This window comes from Lottia gigantea, assembly GCF_000327385.1.
Source record: "Lottia gigantea unplaced genomic scaffold LOTGIsca_14, whole genome shotgun sequence".
In the NCBI taxonomy this organism is placed as follows: Eukaryota; Metazoa; Mollusca; class Gastropoda; family Lottiidae; genus Lottia; species Lottia gigantea.
This window is the reverse complement of record NW_008707617.1, coordinates 3,110,556-3,132,179: the sequence shown is the minus strand read 5'-3', so window position 1 is coordinate 3,132,179 and position 21,624 is coordinate 3,110,556. Positions and strand designations below refer to the sequence as shown.

At 31.8% G+C, this 21,624-nt stretch overlaps 4 protein-coding genes across 4 annotated transcripts in view; 2 read left to right on the top strand and 2 right to left on the bottom strand.

The window, feature by feature from the left end:
- Window positions 1-8,626: 8,626 nt before the first annotated feature.
- LOTGIDRAFT_111801 (hypothetical protein) lies at window positions 8,627-12,850 on the top strand (the record flags this gene model as incomplete). Its single annotated transcript, XM_009049784.1, has 7 exons — window positions 8,627-8,728; window positions 9,570-9,669; window positions 9,809-9,907; window positions 10,225-10,363; window positions 11,884-12,140; window positions 12,348-12,410; window positions 12,738-12,850. 7 exons carry the CDS (start codon window positions 8,627-8,629, stop codon window positions 12,848-12,850), a joined length of 873 nt encoding a protein of 290 aa, XP_009048032.1.
- A 694-nt stretch (window positions 12,851-13,544) lies between these two features.
- Window positions 13,545-15,120, bottom strand: LOTGIDRAFT_157575 (hypothetical protein; the record flags this gene model as incomplete). Its single annotated transcript, XM_009049783.1, has 4 exons — window positions 13,545-13,948; window positions 14,118-14,276; window positions 14,909-14,997; window positions 15,110-15,120. 4 exons carry the CDS (start codon window positions 15,118-15,120, stop codon window positions 13,545-13,547), a joined length of 663 nt encoding a protein of 220 aa, XP_009048031.1.
- Window positions 15,121-17,938: 2,818 nt separating this feature from the next.
- LOTGIDRAFT_230679 (hypothetical protein) lies at window positions 17,939-18,722 on the bottom strand. Its single transcript, XM_009049782.1, has one exon. The coding sequence runs from the start codon at window positions 18,646-18,648 to the stop codon at window positions 18,049-18,051; it is 600 nt and encodes a 199-aa protein (XP_009048030.1). The 5' UTR covers window positions 18,649-18,722; the 3' UTR covers window positions 17,939-18,048.
- Window positions 18,723-19,111: 389 nt separating this feature from the next.
- LOTGIDRAFT_212889 (hypothetical protein) overlaps window positions 19,112-21,624 on the top strand; it is a gene marked incomplete at its 5' end in the record, with an annotated part of 3,455 nt that continues 942 nt past the window's right edge. The window contains 3 exons of the mRNA XM_009049781.1: window positions 19,112-19,178; window positions 20,938-21,081; window positions 21,580-21,624. Of these exons, the coding sequence (XP_009048029.1) occupies window positions 19,112-19,178; window positions 20,938-21,081; window positions 21,580-21,624 (256 nt within the window). The remainder of the gene's footprint in view (window positions 19,179-20,937; window positions 21,082-21,579) is intronic.

Genomic DNA, 21,624 nt, shown 5'->3' with positions numbered 1-21,624 from the left:
TACAATCAAAATTAAATTACATGTTTCTAGAAATATTGTTAAATATATCTTTAAAACCTATTAACCTAATGAGAGCATAACATGCTATCAAACATTTCTTATGTTTTTGTTATTAAGTGGGGAAAGCATAAAGGCACATATTTTGATGTAAGTGTAAATTTTTCATATATTTAAAGGGGCTGCAGATTTAAAGCACAAGATTAGATTTCAAAATGAAAAAATAGTTTAATAATTGAATTACTATAAAATTATTGTATTAGATATAATGATCATAAAATGAGAATGAAACATGGTGAGTATGAAACATATAAATAACATAAATAAACTATATATCACAGATACAAACTTATATAATACAAGCACAATGTCTTTAGATTCTTTTAACTCTTGCTTATATCTGTACAAAAAAAAACAGAAGCACAATATAACAAATCACAATGTTAATAAATAACCAAGGCAACCTAATAGTTACACATATCCTGCATGCAAAATAGTCTTTACTGTTTCTGACTAAGAAATTTTGTTCTTCATAAAGAACCTTGTCTATAGTCTTTACACTATTATAATATTCATAAAAATAACACTTTGGCGCTTTCAAATAATTTTTTGAAATAGCATTATGTATTGGTTTTTGGGCAACCGATATGATGGAAAATTATCTCAAACAAGCACCAATATATAATGTTTATAAAAGATAAACACAAATTACCTACAGACATTTATCTAAAATTTTGGTAAAACAGGGAACATAATGAGATTAAAAATTAATGACTATTGTAATAATATAAGATATGGGGATGGAATCATGTGATAATCTGAAATAAACTGAAACATTGCGCGAGGCATAGTTGTAATGAGAATAGGTACATGTCAGTCTATATATCTGTAAGATACATATAGTGATAATAGAACTGTAATTATTAAGAGCATTGATTTATATAATGTCTTCATTTAGTAGATATACAGCTGATGGCCCAAAAGTGTATTTTTAGCAAGATAGTGGTCCAACTTAAATCACAAATGACAATTAATAATGCTTAACTTTTCACTTCTTCTACATGTTGTTGCTGCTTACATCAGTTTTCCTCCATAGAGAAGTTTATTTATTAGGAGAACTAAATGGTGTTTTAGAAACATAGTTCATAATGGCTGACTGTAATAAATGAGCTCTTTGTGCCTCCTCTTCTCTAGCTCTAGTCATTTCTAAATCTCGAGATCTTAACTTTTCACTAATAATTACTAGTTCTCTATCTTTCTCTTCTATCATTGTTCTATATTTCAATAATTGTTCTACAATGATAAACACAAACATTACTTAGAGGTTGACAGTAATTTACTTATAAAACATTACTAAGAAGTTGACAGTAATTTACTTAGCACAAAAATTACTTTGAAGTTGACAGTAATTTATTTAACTAAGTATGCATGTTATTAAACTGCATTAAGAAGCTGTAATAATGTTCTTTGTCCTTCTCTATGAAGGCAGGTTACGATGCTCTGAAAGAAGCCTATATATATGGCCTGTTTCAAGCCTTGAGTCATATGCTTGCCTATAACATTACAAACATTAATTGAAAAAAAAAAATCTGTGCCTGATAATTGTTGGTCAGCTTGACTTAATTTCTCTCTTAATTCATACTGTATTTTACTTTCACTGTCTAATTTCATCTCCATTTCTTTCCGTTCTATTTTAACTTTATTAACCTCTGACATTGTGATACTTCTCTTCTCAGCTAAATCCTAAATTAAAATTAAACACAAACAGTCAGACATAAAACTTACTAGGGTTTTACCTCACTTTTCAGAAGAGAAATTTATTACTGCTGTGTCCATTTAGAAAATAAATAAATATAAATGTTTTAATATTAATTAATTAAGTACAAAATTTGAACAAATTCACTCTTTCCTATAATATCTAGACTTATGTACAATTTCAGATATTCAAACTTGTCATGTGTTCCTAATCTTAGAAAAAGTTAAAAATAAAGAAAACCTCATTAAGAAAAATCATTTTCAAGAGCAATACTTATATGGTTTAGCAAAATTTCTGTATGAAGTTCACATCTAAAACCTACCTGAGACATTTCCTCTAATTGACGTTTATATGTCTCATGTTCTAACAAGAGATTACTGTTTTTACGTTGTAAATCAGATACAAGGCTAGCTTGTTGTGTACAGTGTGATTGTAATTCATCTTTACTAATCTGTAATACTCTAATCTTCTCTTCTAACTGCATCTGTCTTTGTTCCTGTTAACAATAAGTTTCAAATCAGTCATCAGGAAAAAGTGATTCACCATTAATATCAGTCTATAAATAAAATATTAGACTAAATATATAAATTTTAGCATATTAAAAACCTTTGAATTTAAAGATTTAAAGATCATTTTGTTGTAAGACATGTAACAATTTAGAACACATTAAATTTAAACTCAATATATTTCTTATAAAAGAGCTGAAAAATTACCTCTTCAGCTTTTATTCTTTGTTTAGCAGACACAATTTGTTCTTCTGCTGACATTTTATCACTCATATTGGCTGTTTTTAATCGACTAATCTCTTCCTCTAGTTCTAATCTATGTGATTCCATTTTCTGTATTCTGTCTCTTAATGTCTTCTCTGTATCATCAGCTTCTTGTTTCATTCTAGCAATCTGCAATATTATTATTATACTTTCATGGATAAATTATTTCAAATAAACCTTATGAACATGTAAGTACATTTGAAGAAAACTTTCAAGCCTATACACTAGTAAGTAACTAAAGTTCATTAACCTAAAAGCAATCAGGTATATTAAAAGAAAAACTGTAAATGAAAGAGCTTTCTAATTTTTCTCAAGATTATGTCATTAATAAATATATACCTCTTTTTGTTTATACTGGTCTAGGTCATGTAAAGCATCTTTCTGTCTAGCCTTCTCTTGCTGGATTCTCTCTGTAAATCATTGAAAATCACTGTATACACAATATAACATACACATAAAGGGAGAAATCTACTTTCTGCTGTTTTGACATAATTACAATTCAAATATGTTTCTCAAATGGATAAATTGCCCTCGACTAAACCTTTTTATAATCCAAACCAACACATACCATCATAATGTGAGCCTTTCATAGTTAATTCAGCTTGTAGATGTGTTATCTGTTCTTTATTTTCATATAACTGTTCTTGATTCTGTTTTAATTTTCTCTCTAAATCTTCTACCTAGATACAAAACATTCAGGAATAAAAGTAATCACAAGATAAACCAATTCAAATAACACTAATATTCAAGGAGTCATTTCAGTAACAGTAGGAAATACAGGTATATTAATTTAGACAATTAGATGGGAATTTTTTGCAAAAAATATGTCAATAAATGGCACTTTATGAAGACAGTAAAAGTCCATTCCAAGAATTACCTTAGTTTGTACTTGTATGTTTCTATCTGTAGCTTCTGATAATTCTTTTAATAATTTCATTTCTTCTATAGCTCTATCCTACAATAATAATTACAAATATATTCAAAGTTTGGTGATTCTCACCTGAGTTCAAGCCTTAATTTTTGGGCACATGAGTGATGTTTGTTGCTGATTAGAGGAAAATCTCACAGGTGCACATACCACAACAAAAGATTCACTCTTAATTCAACAACTTAAATGATTATATTAAACATACATACTAACAAACTGATCAACTGACACTAGGACTCATATTATCATGAATCATAGACCTCAAAACAGATGTAACCTGGATTTGAGTAAAAGAGTATATTACCTCCTTCTCATGTCTAAGATCAGCATGATGTGAAGCTGTCATCTCAGACATATCTTGTTTTAATCTATTTATAACTGACTGACCATCGTGATTCTTCTGTTCAGCAAGGGTTAACTCTGATTCTGTCATGGCTAGTCTACAATTGATGATATATTTGAATAAAATCACTTAAAAATATGACACTAACATAAATACAAGGGGATGATCTGATGTTCAAAATAAAATTATTTCAAATAAAACAAAATATATTTATCATAAAAACTTATTTATTCATAATTACATTGGTCCATTGAAGATTGACAGATTCAAGATGGACACTGGTTTGCAAATGAGAAACAGACGAATGAACACAACAGAATAGTTTTTAAACTTACTTAGCAGCTAATGCATTAAAGGTTTTCTTTCTATCTTCTAATGTATTCTGTAGATTACTCACTTGGTTTGATGCAGTCCTGAAATATATAATTCATTCCACAGGATTAAAATATTATTAGTAGGTATGTGAGGAAAGGATGAATGATAGATTTAGCAAGTAATTTACAGTTTTATACGAAAAGGAATGATTCAAATTTCAAATAGAATTTTGGAATGTCAATAATTGAATAAAATAAATATAATACCTCTGAGAACTTTTCAACAGATTTTCTTGTTTATCAATGGTGTTCATTAACTCATTTAACTGGAAAGAAAGTATACGTATACTGAGACATGAGTTCAAAAAGATGTTTTGAAGTCGAAGGTCAATTTATAAAACTTTGCAACTGGTATAAATAGCTCTAAACTATCCAAGCTAACAAGGTCTAGACTGTCACAGTAAATTGAAGCAGGCAAATCACTAAATATAGTTTTCTCACCTGTAATGTTTTATCTGTATTTAATTGATGAACATGTTTGGATAATGTCTTAGTTCTCTTGTCATAATCATCTGTTATCATCTGTCTATCTGCATTGTTGGATATTGATGTTTCTACAAAACATTATTCATACATTTTTTTATTTAATTGTCTATATATTTTTTAATATTGTGACACTCCTTCCTTATGATTAAAACTATTTAGTCATGTGTGAAGACCAATTTTGAGGCAATATTTAGAGCAGAAGCAAGGTATTTGTCAATCAAAATAATTGTATTAATCAGATGTAAAATAGTTACACTTCAGAAAATTTGGCATATATCTGCTTTATTCTGGAAATCCCTAAATTTTGATCTTGTTTTCCATCTCCGGTAGACATATGGTAGCAATAGTATACTAACCTATAGCTTTAAGTATATCTGTAGGTATATTATTACCAGCTAACTCTAATCTTGAAATTATTTTATTGGTATGTAACATTTCTACTAGAGCTCTTCCACCTAATAAACCTATATTATTCCACCTTAAATCTGAAAAAAATTTTAGTCAATACCCATTGTATCAATATTTTCTACTCAGTCAATACCCATTGTATCAATCCGATGCAGAACTTCTTTGGACCTAGTGTATCTAATACACAAATACACTTATCAAAATGATCCAATAAGTAAGGTCCTGTTGAAATTTCTGAAATTAAAGGTGAGGTGAGTGGTAAAACTTACCTAAAGCTTTTAATGTTGTGTTGCGTTTTAATGCAGAAGCTAATTCACTAGCACCATCATGGTTTATCTGATTATTACGTAGATCTAGAGCCTTGACACTGGTATTACAACCAATACCATCACAAAATACAGCAAATGAATTATCTAACATACCTAATGCATTCCATTCTAAACATACACTGTAATAGAATTATAATGATCATTATTTCTCTACATTCTACATAACTATATCATTAGGAAATGTCTACCAAATCTTGATAATAGCATTCTCTACTTAACTGAGAGCCTTATCTCACTCAATGAAAGCACCTGTTTTCTAAGACACATGCTTCTGAAAGCCGTCTGTTAAGAACTTCTGTTTTCAAGTCTAAAATGGTTTAACGAAGCCTTGTTTAAGAACAAATAAGCTCTGATGTATTCTTAATTAATTAATAACCATATAAAAGTAGGTAATATTTTCTTAGTCAATATTCAAGCAGTGATTAGAAGTTGTAAATGGTTCTAAGAAGAAATCTAACCTGTATAAGTGACTATTATGTCTCAACATTTTACCTAAAGTTTCAACTGAAGTACCTCTTATATTGTTGCCCTGTCAAAATAAAAATATATAAAAATCACATTAGAATTGTTGAAAAAAAAACCATTCATAATCAATTATGCATAATGTGCATTTTTTCCAAATCTTTCTATATAAATTCAGATCTGATGACATCCTAATATAATATGTATAATAGTAAGTTTCATAATGTGATGTGGACTTCAAGATTAATTGATATGATATATAACATCAACAAGTACTTCTGTAGATTATTCAACTGATTATCATTATAACTCACCTTCAAATCTAATTTTCTACAACAAGTATTCTGTGACAAACCCTGAGTTAGGCCTTTAATGGCTGAAACAAATGAATGCATCTAGATGGTTGAAAATGTATGCATGATTGTCTAGAATTTGAGAGAATTCATTACCAGGAACCGGTAATGTAATGTAGTAAAGATCACTGTGAGGAGGTGGAAGGGATAATTGAGAATCTAGGTTGTTATATTTGTTTAGAACATTCATTTATTTCTTTCCCAAAGTTTGATTTACATATTATATGTTGTATATTCACCTCTACATATTAACAAAATAACACTTACCATCCTCGCTGAGCATACAATCAGCAAATTTATACTCTAAAAAATGTCTATCTGTAGCTATGATTTTACCAAGAATTGAACAAGTTTTGGGTGACAAACCCATGGTGGAGAGATCTAATATAGTTCTTCCTTTTAATGTTGACTTCTCTGCACTGTAAGAGATAACGTTATCTCTAAATACTGATAAATCATCCTTCTGTTACAAGAATATGAACTTGCAGTAGCAGTTGTAGTAGTATAAGCTTAACTAAGGTTCTGATGGCATTGTATTGAACAAAAAATATGGACAAATTATATCTTTTTTTTTAACAGATAAATCTGAACAATTAAAGGACATGCTTTAAATTACTGAGCCCACAGCTCCAAAAAATCAAAAGGATTTGCAAAGCATTGGATTATTCACCAACCAATAGAAAGCATGAAGAAGATTAGTTTTATATGCATAAGCTTATTGAGTTCAATATGGTATATGATTTTAACTTACCATTTTAATTTTTCCACAACACAGTCTTGCACTTCTAAATGATGATCTTTACAAAGATGGATATAGGTTTGCCTAAACTCCTCCATTTTTACCATTATACAGTATCATTAAAATCCTTGAAAAGAAAACACAACTCCCAGTTTGTCAACAACTAACAATGTATCAGACAAGCGACTTAGAGAGACCACCTCCCATTTTCAATTTCCACGATGTCTGGCGATTTCATTCCATTAATCAAGCATTATTTACAGGTAAGAAGGATTCAGTTCAAATTTTCATCAGATTTGATTTTTCTTGACCTATTCAAGAAAATTGAAAAGAAAAGATCTAGTAATTTTAAGTTTCATGCTTTACCTATGGCTATCCTCTAACTAAGCTTAAATCAAATAGCCATTTTATATTATAATTATACAATGCTGAAAATAGATTCCAACAAAACTAATCACTGAGTTATTTTCTCTGACAGTCTGTTCATTAATCACCTTACTTCCTACACTCTGCATAATAGATGAAATGATCTAATCATTTTCTTTTCGTTCGATGAAATTAGTTTGAACGAATGTGTCAAGACATGTTCAGAAGTACCGGCAAAGTAATAATGAGCTTATAACTACTTTTATAAATGAACATACCAAAGTATTCACGTTATTCTTCTTTATATTTTTTTAAAGAATGTTACCCTGACAAAATTCTTAACTTGTCGTATGAAACAAGTATCAAAATATAGACTATAGTGTGCTAAAAATGAAAATCTTGACAGATGGAAGCCATTATTGTTTTGAGACACGATCAACCAGCTTCAGGTCATCTTAGTCACTTCCGGTTAACGTTGAATGACAGTTCGTAACAAGATGGGGCGTTTCGAGACAGATGTTGACTGGTGCTAAAAATTGGTGGGCAATACGATTATCATGAAGATGGCACATAAAACTTGCTGTTTCTACCAAAAGTTTTGCAGCTCAAATGAATTTAATGATGTTTGCGGCTAAAATTTCAGTTCAGTACTAGGTTACAGAGTATTTAATAGACCGAAAACCTCTTTCTGTCCGTATACGTAGTTACCGTGTGACGTGCGACTGTCATATAATGTCATATCGTATATTCCAATCTGATCATTCTGCCAGCCTTGCGAGAGGCCGCTAGACGCCCTTTAATGAATAATCAGGTAGGTGCGCACTGACTGCACATTCCGATATTAATTTTTTGACGCCGTTAAAATTCCTATGGCAATGCACTTCATGAATTAGAGCCTATTGACCTCATACCAATGTGGTATTTATTCAAAGATATAATAGAGGCTAGCTGCAAGCTACACTATCTTAAAGGCTGTCTAATTGCGCTTTTTTAGGGGCACGATAATTTATGACACTTATTGTCTCTGTTATGATATTTATATAGGTGTATAATATGATAAAACCACTATGTTTCATATAGCGCGATATTTCAACTCAGTTTCTGCCCTACATATATTCTGAAAGTTGGTCAGATGGAGAAAAACTAACCAATGATATACTCGCGGTAACATTCCTCAGCAATATCAAGCCATATGTCATTCCAATTGTTCGACTAACTATGTATAATAGGTATATTTAATATGAAGTTAATTTATCCAGTACATTAAAGTCAGGGGAGTATAATAGTATAAACGTGTTAATTAGATATTTCAAAGATGTCAGGTTGTATCACTCTGCCTATTTTTACCGTAGATGCCTTTGCTGGTGCATCCTTTGAGGGAAATCCCGCAGCTGTTTGTCCTCTGGATTTTGATGCTGTAAGTAAAGTTCTTTCCCGTTTGTGTGGCTATTTTTGAACTTCTTAAACCTGCACCCTATGTAGCTACGTTCTCCTCTATACTCTATTTGTATGACGCACTTGTGATATACTCTATAAAGATCAACCTGGTTATGTACACCAACATATGTATTATATGTATTGATTATATACCATGCGAAAAACTTACGTTCAAAACCATGTCATCAATTCTTAACCGAATTACACGAACTGGATGGAAATGGTGCATAAACTTAGGCCTACATGGTAATAAAACAATAAACACATTATTCATAGATAATATGTACATGTAGGCTACATATTATTATGTGATCTAAAAAATAAAATCTGTAGTGTCTGTTGTTGAAACGGTTAAACAGTTAAACCGAATGGGGATAGCGTTTCACGGGTAACCGGGCCTGATTTGAGATGATCGGTTAACCGACAATTTTTAGATATTGAAAGAAAGCATTTTTGATGAAAAAATTCGCCACTTTATTAATCTCTAAGCTGTTCTTTTCTCAAGTAAATAAACGTCTAAACTTGTTTGTTTTTGTTGATTGAATAAGTGAGAGGTTTATTGTGATGGGGTATCAATTATCAAAACACGTTTACCGCTGCAATGCAGTTTTTGATCTTGTTTTTTATCCTGAGTAATTAACCGGGATTAACCGAGTAACGAAAGGTTATTGCCGAAATTACCCGGTATAAGGTGAAATTAACTGATCGTATATGGCATTAATGCATCTAAGGTTTAAACCCAAATCAGTCCTGTATATCAGTCCTGTATATTGTATACCTCTCCTGCATGTATGACATGCGTTTTTTATTTTTTATTTTAGAACATTAGTGAGGATGAGATGCAAAAAATTGCCATGGAAATGAATCTGTCCGAAACGGCATACCCAAGAGTATTAGCTGACGGAGATTCTTTTAAAGAAAGTAGGTGTTTGTCTACAGTTTGACTGTCTTAATTTTACTGAGCAGTGATTAAGAACCATATAATACATTTGTGTTTGAAGAGTTTAGGCTAGAATGAATCGACGGCCTTTAAAATAATTCATGTAAACGATATTTTTAGGTAGTAAATTTGGATTACGATGGTTCACACCTGAAGCTGAAGTTAGTTTGTGTGGTCATGCTACTCTCGCTACAGCTTCAATTATATTTAACAAATTTGGTAAGTTAAGGCTATTCTGTTAAGCAAATTCAGTGAGTTCTGGTAAAATTCGCATCAGTTACTGGAGCTGGTGAATTGTGATCACGGTGATGATGGTAAGAGCCCAGTTTTCTCCTGCGTTGAAGTCTGGAAGATGCTGACGCTGGCACTAAACTGCTTTTATGAACTGAGGTCTGTAGATGTTCTGTGATGTATTCAGTCATTATAAGCCTGCATTATTAGACTGCATTTTCCCCCATTCTATGGGAAATGTTCACGAAGGAAGCTACATCCGATATGACGGTATATTATATTTCGACAGTGTATCTTTCTTACAGGTAATCTTTCTGAAAGATTAACATTTGAAACATTAAGTGGTGATTTATTGGTGGGAAGAAATGATGGATCCATGTTAGAGATGAATATTCCCACTGGGGTCACTGAGCCACAGGTAACCAAAACAAAGGTTACCCGTTTGTGTTATACCTATAGTATATAAAATACGGATAAGTCAGCGTCTAGGGTATAGATGTCTTTCCAGTCTCCCCAATGCTTCAATGAAGCTCCAAGTAGTATAAAACTGTTCCCGAGGATTCTATTGGATATTATATTTAATAAGACAGATTACCGCAGTGTATCCACCAAAAAGTAATTGGATTTACATCTGTAACTTACGGAGCCCCTAAGGCGCAATTGTAAACATATTTATTTATTATTTCGTTTAAACGAAATAATTATTTCGATTAAACGAATTAATTATTTCGTTTAAACGAATTAATTATTTCGTTAAAACGAAATGTTATTTCGTTTAAACGAAATAAATTATTATTTCATTAAAACGAAATAATTATTTCATTTAAACGAAATAATTAATTCGTTTAAACGAAATAATTATTTCGTTTTAATGAAATAATAATTTGTTTTGTTTAAACGAATTAATTTTTTCGTCTATTTCGTTTAAACGAAATAATTAACCCATCTTTTTATTTCGTTTAAACGAAATAATTATTTCGTTTAAACGAATTAATTATTTCGTTTAAACGAAATAAACATAGGGTATTTCGTTAAAACGAAAACGAAATGATTAATTCGTTTAAACGAAATAATTAATTCGTTTAATCGAAATAATTATTTCGTTGAAACGAAATATTTCGTTTTAAACGAAATAAATGATGTTATTTCGTTTAAACGAATTAATTATTTCGTTTAAACGAAATTATTTCGTTTAAACGAAATAATAAATAAATATGTTTACAATTGCGCCTTAGGGGCTCCGTAGTAACTGTTAGATCTGTATCCAACTTCAGATTTTTTTTGATTTTTTTTCAGGATAAAGTCAAATATTCTAATATGATAAAGGTAGTTTTAAATCTATTACTCATTATTACTATATTACATAGCATCTATTAACCGTGGAAAGTGGTGGTTCAATGGCAACATATCGCAACTATAATCTGGCTCATATGTATGTATGTATATAATATGTATTTCATACAGTCAGTTGCAATCCTTTGTCAAAAGCGTAGGTTGGATTTCCCAGAGGGGATTTTATTGTCATGATATCCCTTTTTCTATATACTCCTGCAAATCTTCGAGAGCCAAGATATAGATAATCTGTGAAATAAAGGAAACAGCGGTAATGTATTTTCAGTGTTTTGGTGAGACACCTGGAGTTGAGGAAATAGTTTACTGTTCATCACTAAAATATATTCTGGTTCATTTTAAAGATGGCTGGACGAGGTAATTAAACTCTTATAGGAAACGGAACTGAATGGCATTTTCGTGGTCATAGTACTTTAATAAAACATTTTAAATAAAATTGATGTCGGAATCATGGAGATTTATTTCTCTTAGAAGGCTGATATAGGGAAATAATTTTGAAACTTTTACTGTCAATAGTTATATGCATTTTGTGACAATTTTAACCTCAGTACCTGGCTTCCTTTGGCTGATATATTGGTTAATGAGAGCAAGTGTTTGGTCAAGAAAACATTCAGCTTAATCCGTATCATCAGCTTGACTTTGAGTATTCCTACGTCCTATATTCTTTTGGTGTATTACAGGAAGGAATTTGAAGATTGGAGGTTTAACATCACAAATTTACCGAAATCCACCGAGATGAAACCGACCTTAGTCATAGTAACAATAAGAGGTATACCGGATAAAGATTTTCAAGACGATGTTGGTCAACAGTATGACTTTCTATCAAGATGTTTCGCACCGTGGGTTGGGATAAATGAAGATCCTGTAACAGGTAAAACCAAAAATTTCAAATCGATAGTTTTTAAATTATGGGTTTCTTGTTTTGCACTTGAATTTATCAGGTCTGTTGAAAATTAATTTGCACGATGCAATAAGATATTGAGAATGACATACTATTTTCAGTGTTTTGCTTATTGAAACAAAATTTGTATTATTATGTTAATATTTCTGAATTGATTATATGACCTTGTGCCTATAGGTTCAGCTCAAGTTGTTCTGGCGCATTATTGGCAGAAAATACTGAATAAAACAGATTTATTCAGTGAGTATAATATAATATACTTCTAAAAAAATTAGCATAGTCATTTTCGTAATGAACTGACAGGTGTTGGTAGGTGTTTGTAAATATAACAAATTATCGCAAAAAATTCAATTTAAATTTATTCGTATGACAGGGATTGAAAACCTTTATTTGTGCCTTATAGACTATTAATAGATAACATGGATTTGCTCCATTTCAACTTTCAGTCAGACGTCTATGGTTCTTGCAATGCTTTTAGATATTATTTGAATGGAACCACAAGTATCTCGATTATTGGGCGTATTTCATAAATATTCTTCTATAAGATATTATTATTATTGTTTTCAGCTCGACAAGCATCTAAACGAGGTGGTAATATCAAGATAAAGTACCACGGGGATCGAGTTGATATATATGGCAAAGCTAAGATGATGATGGAGGGAATTTTACATTTGAAATAAATTCATTCTTTGTTCTGTTGTTTATTTTTGCATATAACCTCTGGTTAGACAATTACTTAAACAAATAATATCTAAGAGCATTGCAAGAACTGTAGACGCCTGACTGAAAATTGGAAAATAAACGCAACTTTTACTGTCTAGACTGAATTAAAACTGCGGCAACCCTGAGGAGGCGTGATAGTCACAGGCCTCTCTTTGAGTTTATCGAAAAATTAAATTCAAAACCGAATTTGAAATTTGAAACAGATCTATGTGCACAAGTAGTTGATTGACGATTTCACCCCATTATATAATGGCCATTATTTTGACAATTTAAATTTTATAATTTTTGTGTCTAATGAAAGTTTCTGATCAACTGATCTGTAGGAACAATCCTTGTAAGGCTGACTGATATACAGAAATAGTCCTGGTATGACTGCCCGATATTTTGAAACAGTCCTGGTAAGAGTGATTGTTCTATAAAATTCGCATCGGTGATTATATGGTTGTTATAATTCACCACAAAGTGTATGTGACAAAGATACAGTTTATTCTACCAAATATACAAATATAATGAGATATATAAATAGATATACAATAGTATTGCACAAAGAGGTAAAGTTTTTATAATAGATTAATAACTGATAATAGATTAATAACTGATAATAGATTAATAACTGATGTCCAAAATGTCCGAGTTGATAGAATCTTGTGTCTACATAAATATTTCCTCTGCTATACATCTAAACTGTTCTTTGAAGACTTTTTGTCTAAAATTATCTTTTATTTTATGATAATTGTTTAATTTGTACTGCCAGTACGGACTATTTTTAGTTTGCCTTGGATAATCTATCCCTGGTAAGAGAGCCCAATTGGGAACATCAAGAGGTGCTTGAAAATAAAATTCATCGGACCAGTTAATGATGGTTGTGGTTGACTCGATCAGATCTTCAATATTATCGTCTTTCATGTCCACTTCAGTTTTCCAAGGAAAAGCATCCAAATCAAAATCGACCCCCGGAAGCAACATCCATGGAGGGATGCCATCGAGAGAGGTCTGTACCCGCGGGTCGTCTGCCCACACAAAATCCTTCAAATTATCCTCTTCAAATACTGGACCTTAAAAAGAACGAGTAGTTAGTTAAAATCTCTCGGGGTACACAACATGGTCATCACTACAAATCAATAGTTGTATTGGTCAGAGCTTGGCCGAACTAGATAGGTTTCAGACAACAAGATTTCTGATTTTTTTTTTCAACAATTAAATAAAATATAAATAGTAAAATACCTTCAATCTTGGCCCATTGTGGAACATCAACATCTATACAGTTGGACCACGGCTCCTCCGCCCAATTCTCAATCTCCTTAAATTCGTCAATTTCATCGTTGACAGTCTTATTGTTGTTGTTGTCGATGTTATTATTTTGGTTGAGGTCAGAGTTCACACCTAAAATGAGAAAATGCTTTAGGTTACAGTACGAAAGCCTTTTAGGTAGCCTACACCTAAAAATACTTATTTTTATTTTTCTGAATATAATTTGCCCAAATCGAAATTTGGTATTCCACAAATCGAAATTTTGGATTCCACAAGTCGAAATTTTTGTTGTTTTTCTGTTTACTCGGGAATCAAGAGTAACTAAGAACAAGTAATCTGGCACAAAACACTCTATATTTTGTGTCGAATCGTAATTTTTACCTACAAAAAAAAAAAAAAAAAACAATATTTGGGTCGAAGAGTTTTTAAGAATTAGAAGGTTACAAACGCTATTTTCAGCTATAAAACAAATTGCTCTCTGATGAATATCGTGTATAGATAGGTTTCTCGACGTAGGGGAGATTCTAACATTCCAGGAAGAAATCACGATATTTCATCAAAAACTGTTTTGTCTTAGATTGCCGGAGATGGCGTTTATTCTTAAAAATGTCTGCGGATAATTCTCCTCGCAATACCGCATCGTCGAGACTGCCCAATGTGACTATAAAGGGATTTGTCTGGGTGAATTTAACGAAACTGATTCAAATGACAAAAAAAAAATCTCTGAATTGTATTTAATATTTTTATAGGTTTAGATTACTTACTGTTAATATCAGTGAAAAGTTCAGATTGGATACTGTTCAATAGATAATCCAAAATAACCTCGTCTACATAATAACTTATTACTGGTAATCTGAAATATTAATATCAACAAATTAATTTAGTCAACAACTTTCTTCTAAAACCGATTTAATGATTTCAGTTACAGAAAAACTTTACATTGTATATTCTAATACTATACTTACATAATCGTCATTTCTATTAAACTACAGAAAATATCAAAAACCACAAAACTCTGACAGCAGCAGAAAATGAATCCTTCAGTGTTTGAAATCCAAATACTACATGAATTCTAACCAATTTGACGTTATTTCTCTTATGACGTCATAATGAATATTAGAGAACAGATGACAATAAAATTCCATCATAAACACTGTAACAACGTTCTGAAAAGTTTTACATAATTTTTCAGTCTATACAACTTGACAAATTTGATTTTATTGGATTGTACGCCATCGAATACAGCAAATCCGAGCCCTCAACAGGGCTTGTTGTTTACAAACTTTCTGTAGAGGCCTCTGATTAGCTGTTTTCGATGTACGAAGTTCGTAATAGAAAGAAAATAGTGTCTTAGGAGAACCCAGTAATGTCAAGAATTATTTTAAGATGGACTTTTATGATTTATCAAAACTCTTATTTACATGCAATAAGAACAAATGATATGATTAGGAATACATGATAATTCATTAGAAACACCAATTAATCAAATAGTTTGCTTAATTTGACACAAAGATAAAATAAGGAAACCATTCTATTAATTTTCTATATAGCCCTGGTTCCCAACCTGGGGAACTAATACCTCTTGTGGGGGGAGGGGGTACCCTTTTAATAGCGGGGCTAAAGAATGCACAATTCAATTCCCTTTTTCTATGGGAGGCTCTTGACCTTGACAGTTGTTCCCGCAAGTCAGTTTGCCCCCTATCTGTCTCCCAGTCTTTGGCGGCCTCACTGGATAAGTTAAACTAAGACTAAGGTACGATTGGTCTTCGAAAATGGTGTTCTTCAGCCAAGATATCTCTGTCCTCAAATCTTATATCCCTTTACAGAATAAGGATATTTTTTCACATATTACAACGAACCAACATTTTTAAGGAGGACAGATTCGCCATCTACTGGGGTTGATTTTACCCTTGAATAAAATAGTCTTTACAAGTACAAGAAGTATACGAAAATCACATAATTTCTTCAATTAGACCTCAAACTACGAATTTCATTTTCTATTTCTATGTCTTTTCTATATTTGACAGAGTCTTGTGAAAAAACGAGTCGTCATTTTACTTTATAACGCGGATAATTCCGGAAACACATTATTTCGACGGTGAACTGTGAAAGCTGTTAGGCCACTGATTACCTTGGCTAAAGTACGACAATTGGTAAAAAGGAAATTGCGAACCTGTCCATTTAAAATTACATTCGCCTACGATCTGCTCTCAATAAGCATTCTTCTTTTTTACGAGTTATAATCTATGATGGAAATTAACGCTAGCTGTCAGTCAAAATTTTATTTGATTGAAAAATTCTCAATGAAGAAGTATCCACTAAAAAGATTCTAAAAAGAAGCACACGTTCAAATTCATACTACTATAAGCCGATGTAGAAGGTTGCCTTTTTAAATTGCCATTCAAAAACAAGACAAAAATGCCATCTGTTTGTTGGTCGACCTTAGTAGGTGAGTGGAAAGTAATGAGAAATTATTTCTATTGTCGGCCAAATATTTGGTCATCAATTTGAGGATTTAGAACATTTTCTATTAAACTGCTCCTTACATTTGGATGCACGAAGCAGATCGATAACCCCTTTACCAAACCAATTTAAAACTGGTATTAATTTGTTATGGTCTCCCTAATGATCATTTTCAGTCTCAATCCATTTTTATTATAGTTCTTTATTTAAGTTCATGTCTTCCTTTTAGTTTCAAAACGTTTTTAAAATTTAGAATTTACCCTTTTTCCCCAGCTTTGATATATTATAATAATGATCTAAGTAGATGTAGCTGTTTGTATATGTGTTTGTATATATACTTACAATATATTTTGTACATACAATATATTTTGTACATACGCAGAGTTTGTATTAGGAGAGGGGTTATATAATTGAAAGCCTGTTCCCCAATCCTTTTCATATAATTGTGAATATAATATTGTTTAAAGAAAAAAATATTTCTATGTGCATCAAGAGAATATTAGTCATAAACAGGAACTGGTCTACTACTACTGACCCTGTAGATGAAATGGATACAATAAAAACAGAGATAGATGGATATACTACTTCTGATTTCATTGCATACTAGTTTCGAAACACATACAGCTTTTTTAACTTTCAAACGCGGTTAATTGTGGACACACAAGGATTTAAAGGCTCAAATTTCGACTTGAGTTGTGAACACTATTTTTGATTGGCTCAGCTAAAAAAAATTTCCGTTTCTAAAACCTTAGAAATGATTGGTAAGATGGTGCATATGACTTCCATATGTCTTATAACTATTAGGACAACATTCATGCTGATCTATAATTATATTCATTAGCAATCGTCTACTGTTGAGCAGAGTAAGGTGTATTACTATTACCATAGTCATTTAAAAGGGTACAAATTAACTACAAATACTAGGCTGTTTTCAGGATAACATGTGAGGTTAAGCTGGTGTATGTGAAACGTTGGCATGGGGTTTAAAATTTGACACCTGGTCAAGAGGTGGTCTCCACACAGCAAGAGGCTGTGATATTGTGTATTTCATATTATGTTGAATTATAAATTCTGCAAAGCAACCTCTTATACATTTCCTCAAACAAACTTCATCTTTTACCTTAACTGCAGTGGCCACATATCTTGAGTCGTGGAATGCAACAATTTGATTGGACTGTAAACATTTTGACAAATCAAATGGCTGCATTTACACACTTCTGTGACACAATTAAGATGGCAATTGCAGTCAATGTATAAGAAAAAGTCTGTAGTAGCTTGACTTTATAGCCTCAAATGGGGATGCGACAGAATAGCTCATATACAAAACAGGACACATTTATAGGTCATATGATGTTCCCAAATTTTTGTTAACATTGAAAATCATGTACATCTTTCTAAAAATTAATACAAAAGTAGGCACAAAGGTTTTATTTATAAAATGCTAAGATAAAATTCTTAGTATTTGTGTTGCTCTCTCCCTTCTAATTTGAACATCTGTTTTTTCACTCTCTTTATCCTTGTCTTCACTTTCACCTTCAGAATCATTTTCAACAAGTATTTGTCCTGCTTCTTTGATTGTTTTTTCTTTGGAAGCACCTGTCAATCCTTCTAAATAAGCTAAAAGTCTTTTAAAATATTTATCTGATATTTGTGTTTGATCATACATATGTTGTAAAAGACACATTTGACGAACTTTCTGAAATTTCCATTCATCTCTGTGTTTGTACCATGTTTTTAAATATTTTAAAGCCAGTTTCACTCTCTGATCTGGATTTGGTTTAGTGGTGGGGGGTTTGGTGGCTTCACCTTTAGTTTGTTTACGCTTCTTTGTCCTCTTCACAGGGATTTGATTTGGAAATCTATCCTTTGGCCTTTCACTTTCATCTTGACCATCCTGTTCTACCAAATCAACACCATCGGCATCATCGTCGAAATTAATCTCTTTTTTCTGAGCTTTTTTGGGCTTCGTCTCTTCTCTGATTTCTTGATAGTGTTTCTTTGGATTTGAGTCATCAGTGTCCGACAATTTTCTTTTCGTCATATTTCGATTTCTTACCAACCATATACCAACAAAATTATCTCCAATTTAGTATTTCACCATGCTGGTTTGTTTACACCGGAAGTGAATGAGAAGGGTGATTAACTCTGAATTGTTTTCCAGACCACAGCAGATTCTGTTTTCCACTAAATACTTAGTGTATTTTACATCGACAAGTACATATACGTAGACATACGTAGTTTCCTTTTGGGATAACTGTGGTATTTTCTGGGATGGTGTTTTTTCGATCATACGAACATACAGTTCTATGGTTCAATGAAAGGAACTCTTTTGAAATCCTACATAAGCGACCGGACGATACTTTCATGTTCAGAAGCGGCCCTGAAAAAGTAAACAACTCAGAACTGACAAGAAGATTCCTTTGACGCAATTTGAGGATTGATGCAGATCTATTATCTTCTATGAATGACGGGATCATAACAAAATAAGAAGGGGGACAACAAAAATGGCAGGGTTGGCAGTCACAAAAGTTGTACACAGATGTGACGACGCGAAAGAGACCAATCGGTTAGGTATGCTTACTTAATTTCTACTTTGGGAGCCGCAGTGGCTCAGTGAGTTAAACACTTGCTCACTAACCTGAAGGTCCAGGGTTCAATCCCGGCATAGGTCGAGATAATACCTTCGGACTTTTCAACCCAGTTTCCCCCTGTCAGTGATGCAGGTACGGGGGGCTGACATGGAAAAAGCGTCTAGTCGTTCAGATGGGACAATAAACCGAGGCACTGTGTGCTACAAGCTGTGCACGTTAAAGATCCCTCGACAGTTGGAAATCGAAAAATAGCAGGCTAATGCCGCTGTCCTGGCAAAATTTCCCTCATTGCACCCTGCATGGCGTTGCCCGTCTTCATTAGCCCACATGGTGCAGAAAACTAGGACGTAAAACTCCATTTTTTTAATTTCTACTTTGTTTTTATATTATATGTACTGGTACATTATTATTTCTAGTAGTACAGTCGAGTAACCTAATTTCGTGCTTACCTTTTTTTCGTGCATCTCCAGAAAGGATTAATAATTTACATGTGCGACCTCGTGTGACCTCTGCATTTGCTTGTTATGATAAACATGGGTTATTTGCAAAATGTCAACTAGTAAAATGAATCCAGTAGTTTCAAGCAAGGTAAAATGTATTAATGTATACTTTGACAAATACAAAATGGCGGATTTCAGTTATTACCAAACGTCACCGAATTTCCTTATAATCCCAAACGGTAATCGGAATTCCAAGTGTTGTCTGCTAGAATGTAGTCCAACGAACGAAGTCACAGGAACAACTAGCGGATTCCGTGTCAGCAGAAAATTCTATTGAACACAATTTGGGCCATATTTTTATGTTGTTTCAATGGCTTTTGGCAATAAATTACACTACGTATTTTATTTTGTCAGTCACTATTTTTTTTTTAAATCATGGTTCTTTCAAGGAATTGTCACTAGTTATAGTGAATTGATATTTAAGATTAATACTAAGAGAAGTTAATTATACCACTGGGTATCCATACAACGTGTTTTTCTCAACTTATTTAGAGATCAAACATTGTATACGAAAATAGGTGACGCATTTTGTCACAGTTGTGAGTTGTTTACTCATGAAATATGGGTTAAAACAAACCAATTTCGATTATTTTATAGAATATCTGAGGAATCATGTAAGCCTTAAAAAAAATTTCTGTTTTTTTAACTTAAATTTGGTGTTGAATCCTTATATGCACGAAAATAGGTTACACCACTGTACATTAAGAAAGTGATACTACGTCTTACAATGAAAATAATTTCAGTTCTCAAGAATTGTCAATGTGAGTTTATATTCATCAGTGAACTTACTTTGTGTCATAAAGTTACAACAAAATTCCTGTAAAATCTAGAAAATTGGAAAATTCATAAAACTAAGTCATTGTTGAAAACACTTAATCTTGATATTTGATATTTTCAATAGTTTGTTGCATATTAAAGGATAATTACTATGTTTTTTGGATTTATCGGATTGTATAAGGATCCTGTTATGACACCAGGTATATCTACTGATGAATATAATATGCTCTTATCGGCCAAGTCTAAGATTCGTAAATTTTATGTTCATTCTATGACGTGGTATCATTTTAATGTATAATAACAGCAGATAATCTGGCCCCAGTTATGAACAAATGAGTGTACCGGTATTATATTAATTAATATCTTAAGTCAGTTTACTAATCAAAAACATATTGTGGAACATGACTGTTAAGATATAAAATAAGCACTGATTATATTTCAATCTCATCTCATCTATTTCAGATTTATCTGGCTGTCAGTTAACACAAGTACCGGATGCTATTTATTTACTCTTAAAAAGTACTCCACTAGAAGTTTTAGATATCTCTTCCAATTTAGTTAGAAGAATACCTTCAAAAATTAGTTCTAAATTTCCTCACTTAACAGGTAATTATCTTCTTTAATCTTTAGTTCTAACAGGCTACAGATTAATGTAGAATTCTTTTTATAAGAATTACTAAATTTGGTGAATAATGCCTTGGATAAGAATGACTGAATTTGGTATATGATGCCTTTCATAAGAATTATTACATTTGAGGTACCGGGTACCAAATATTTGCATGTATAAGCTTAGTGCACAGTTTTTTTTACCTTAAAAAGGCCTTGCCAATCTGTCATATTATACATAGTATAATATATGGTATACAGTTAATGCATAAAGCCTATGAAGAAATGCTCTATTTAGTATGCCTTTAATAAGAATTACTAAATTAAGCATAATGCCTTTGACAAGAAAAAATTTATTTAGAGTACAATACCTCAACAAATATATAAGTAACAAATATCTCTTTCTACCATCTTTGGATATCCACAAGAAGAAGAAATTATATTTATTACATTTTAAGATTGAAATAGAAAGTAGATGTTGTCATCTTTTTATTTCAGAATTAAATCTAGGCAGTAATAGACTTACTACTTTACCAGAAGAAT

What these genes read in the sequence shown, in the direction of transcription:
- LOTGIDRAFT_230679 (XM_009049782.1), bottom strand. Translation starts at nt 18,648, where the DNA reads ATGACGAAAAGAAAATTGTCGGACACTGATGACTCAAATCCAAAGAAA.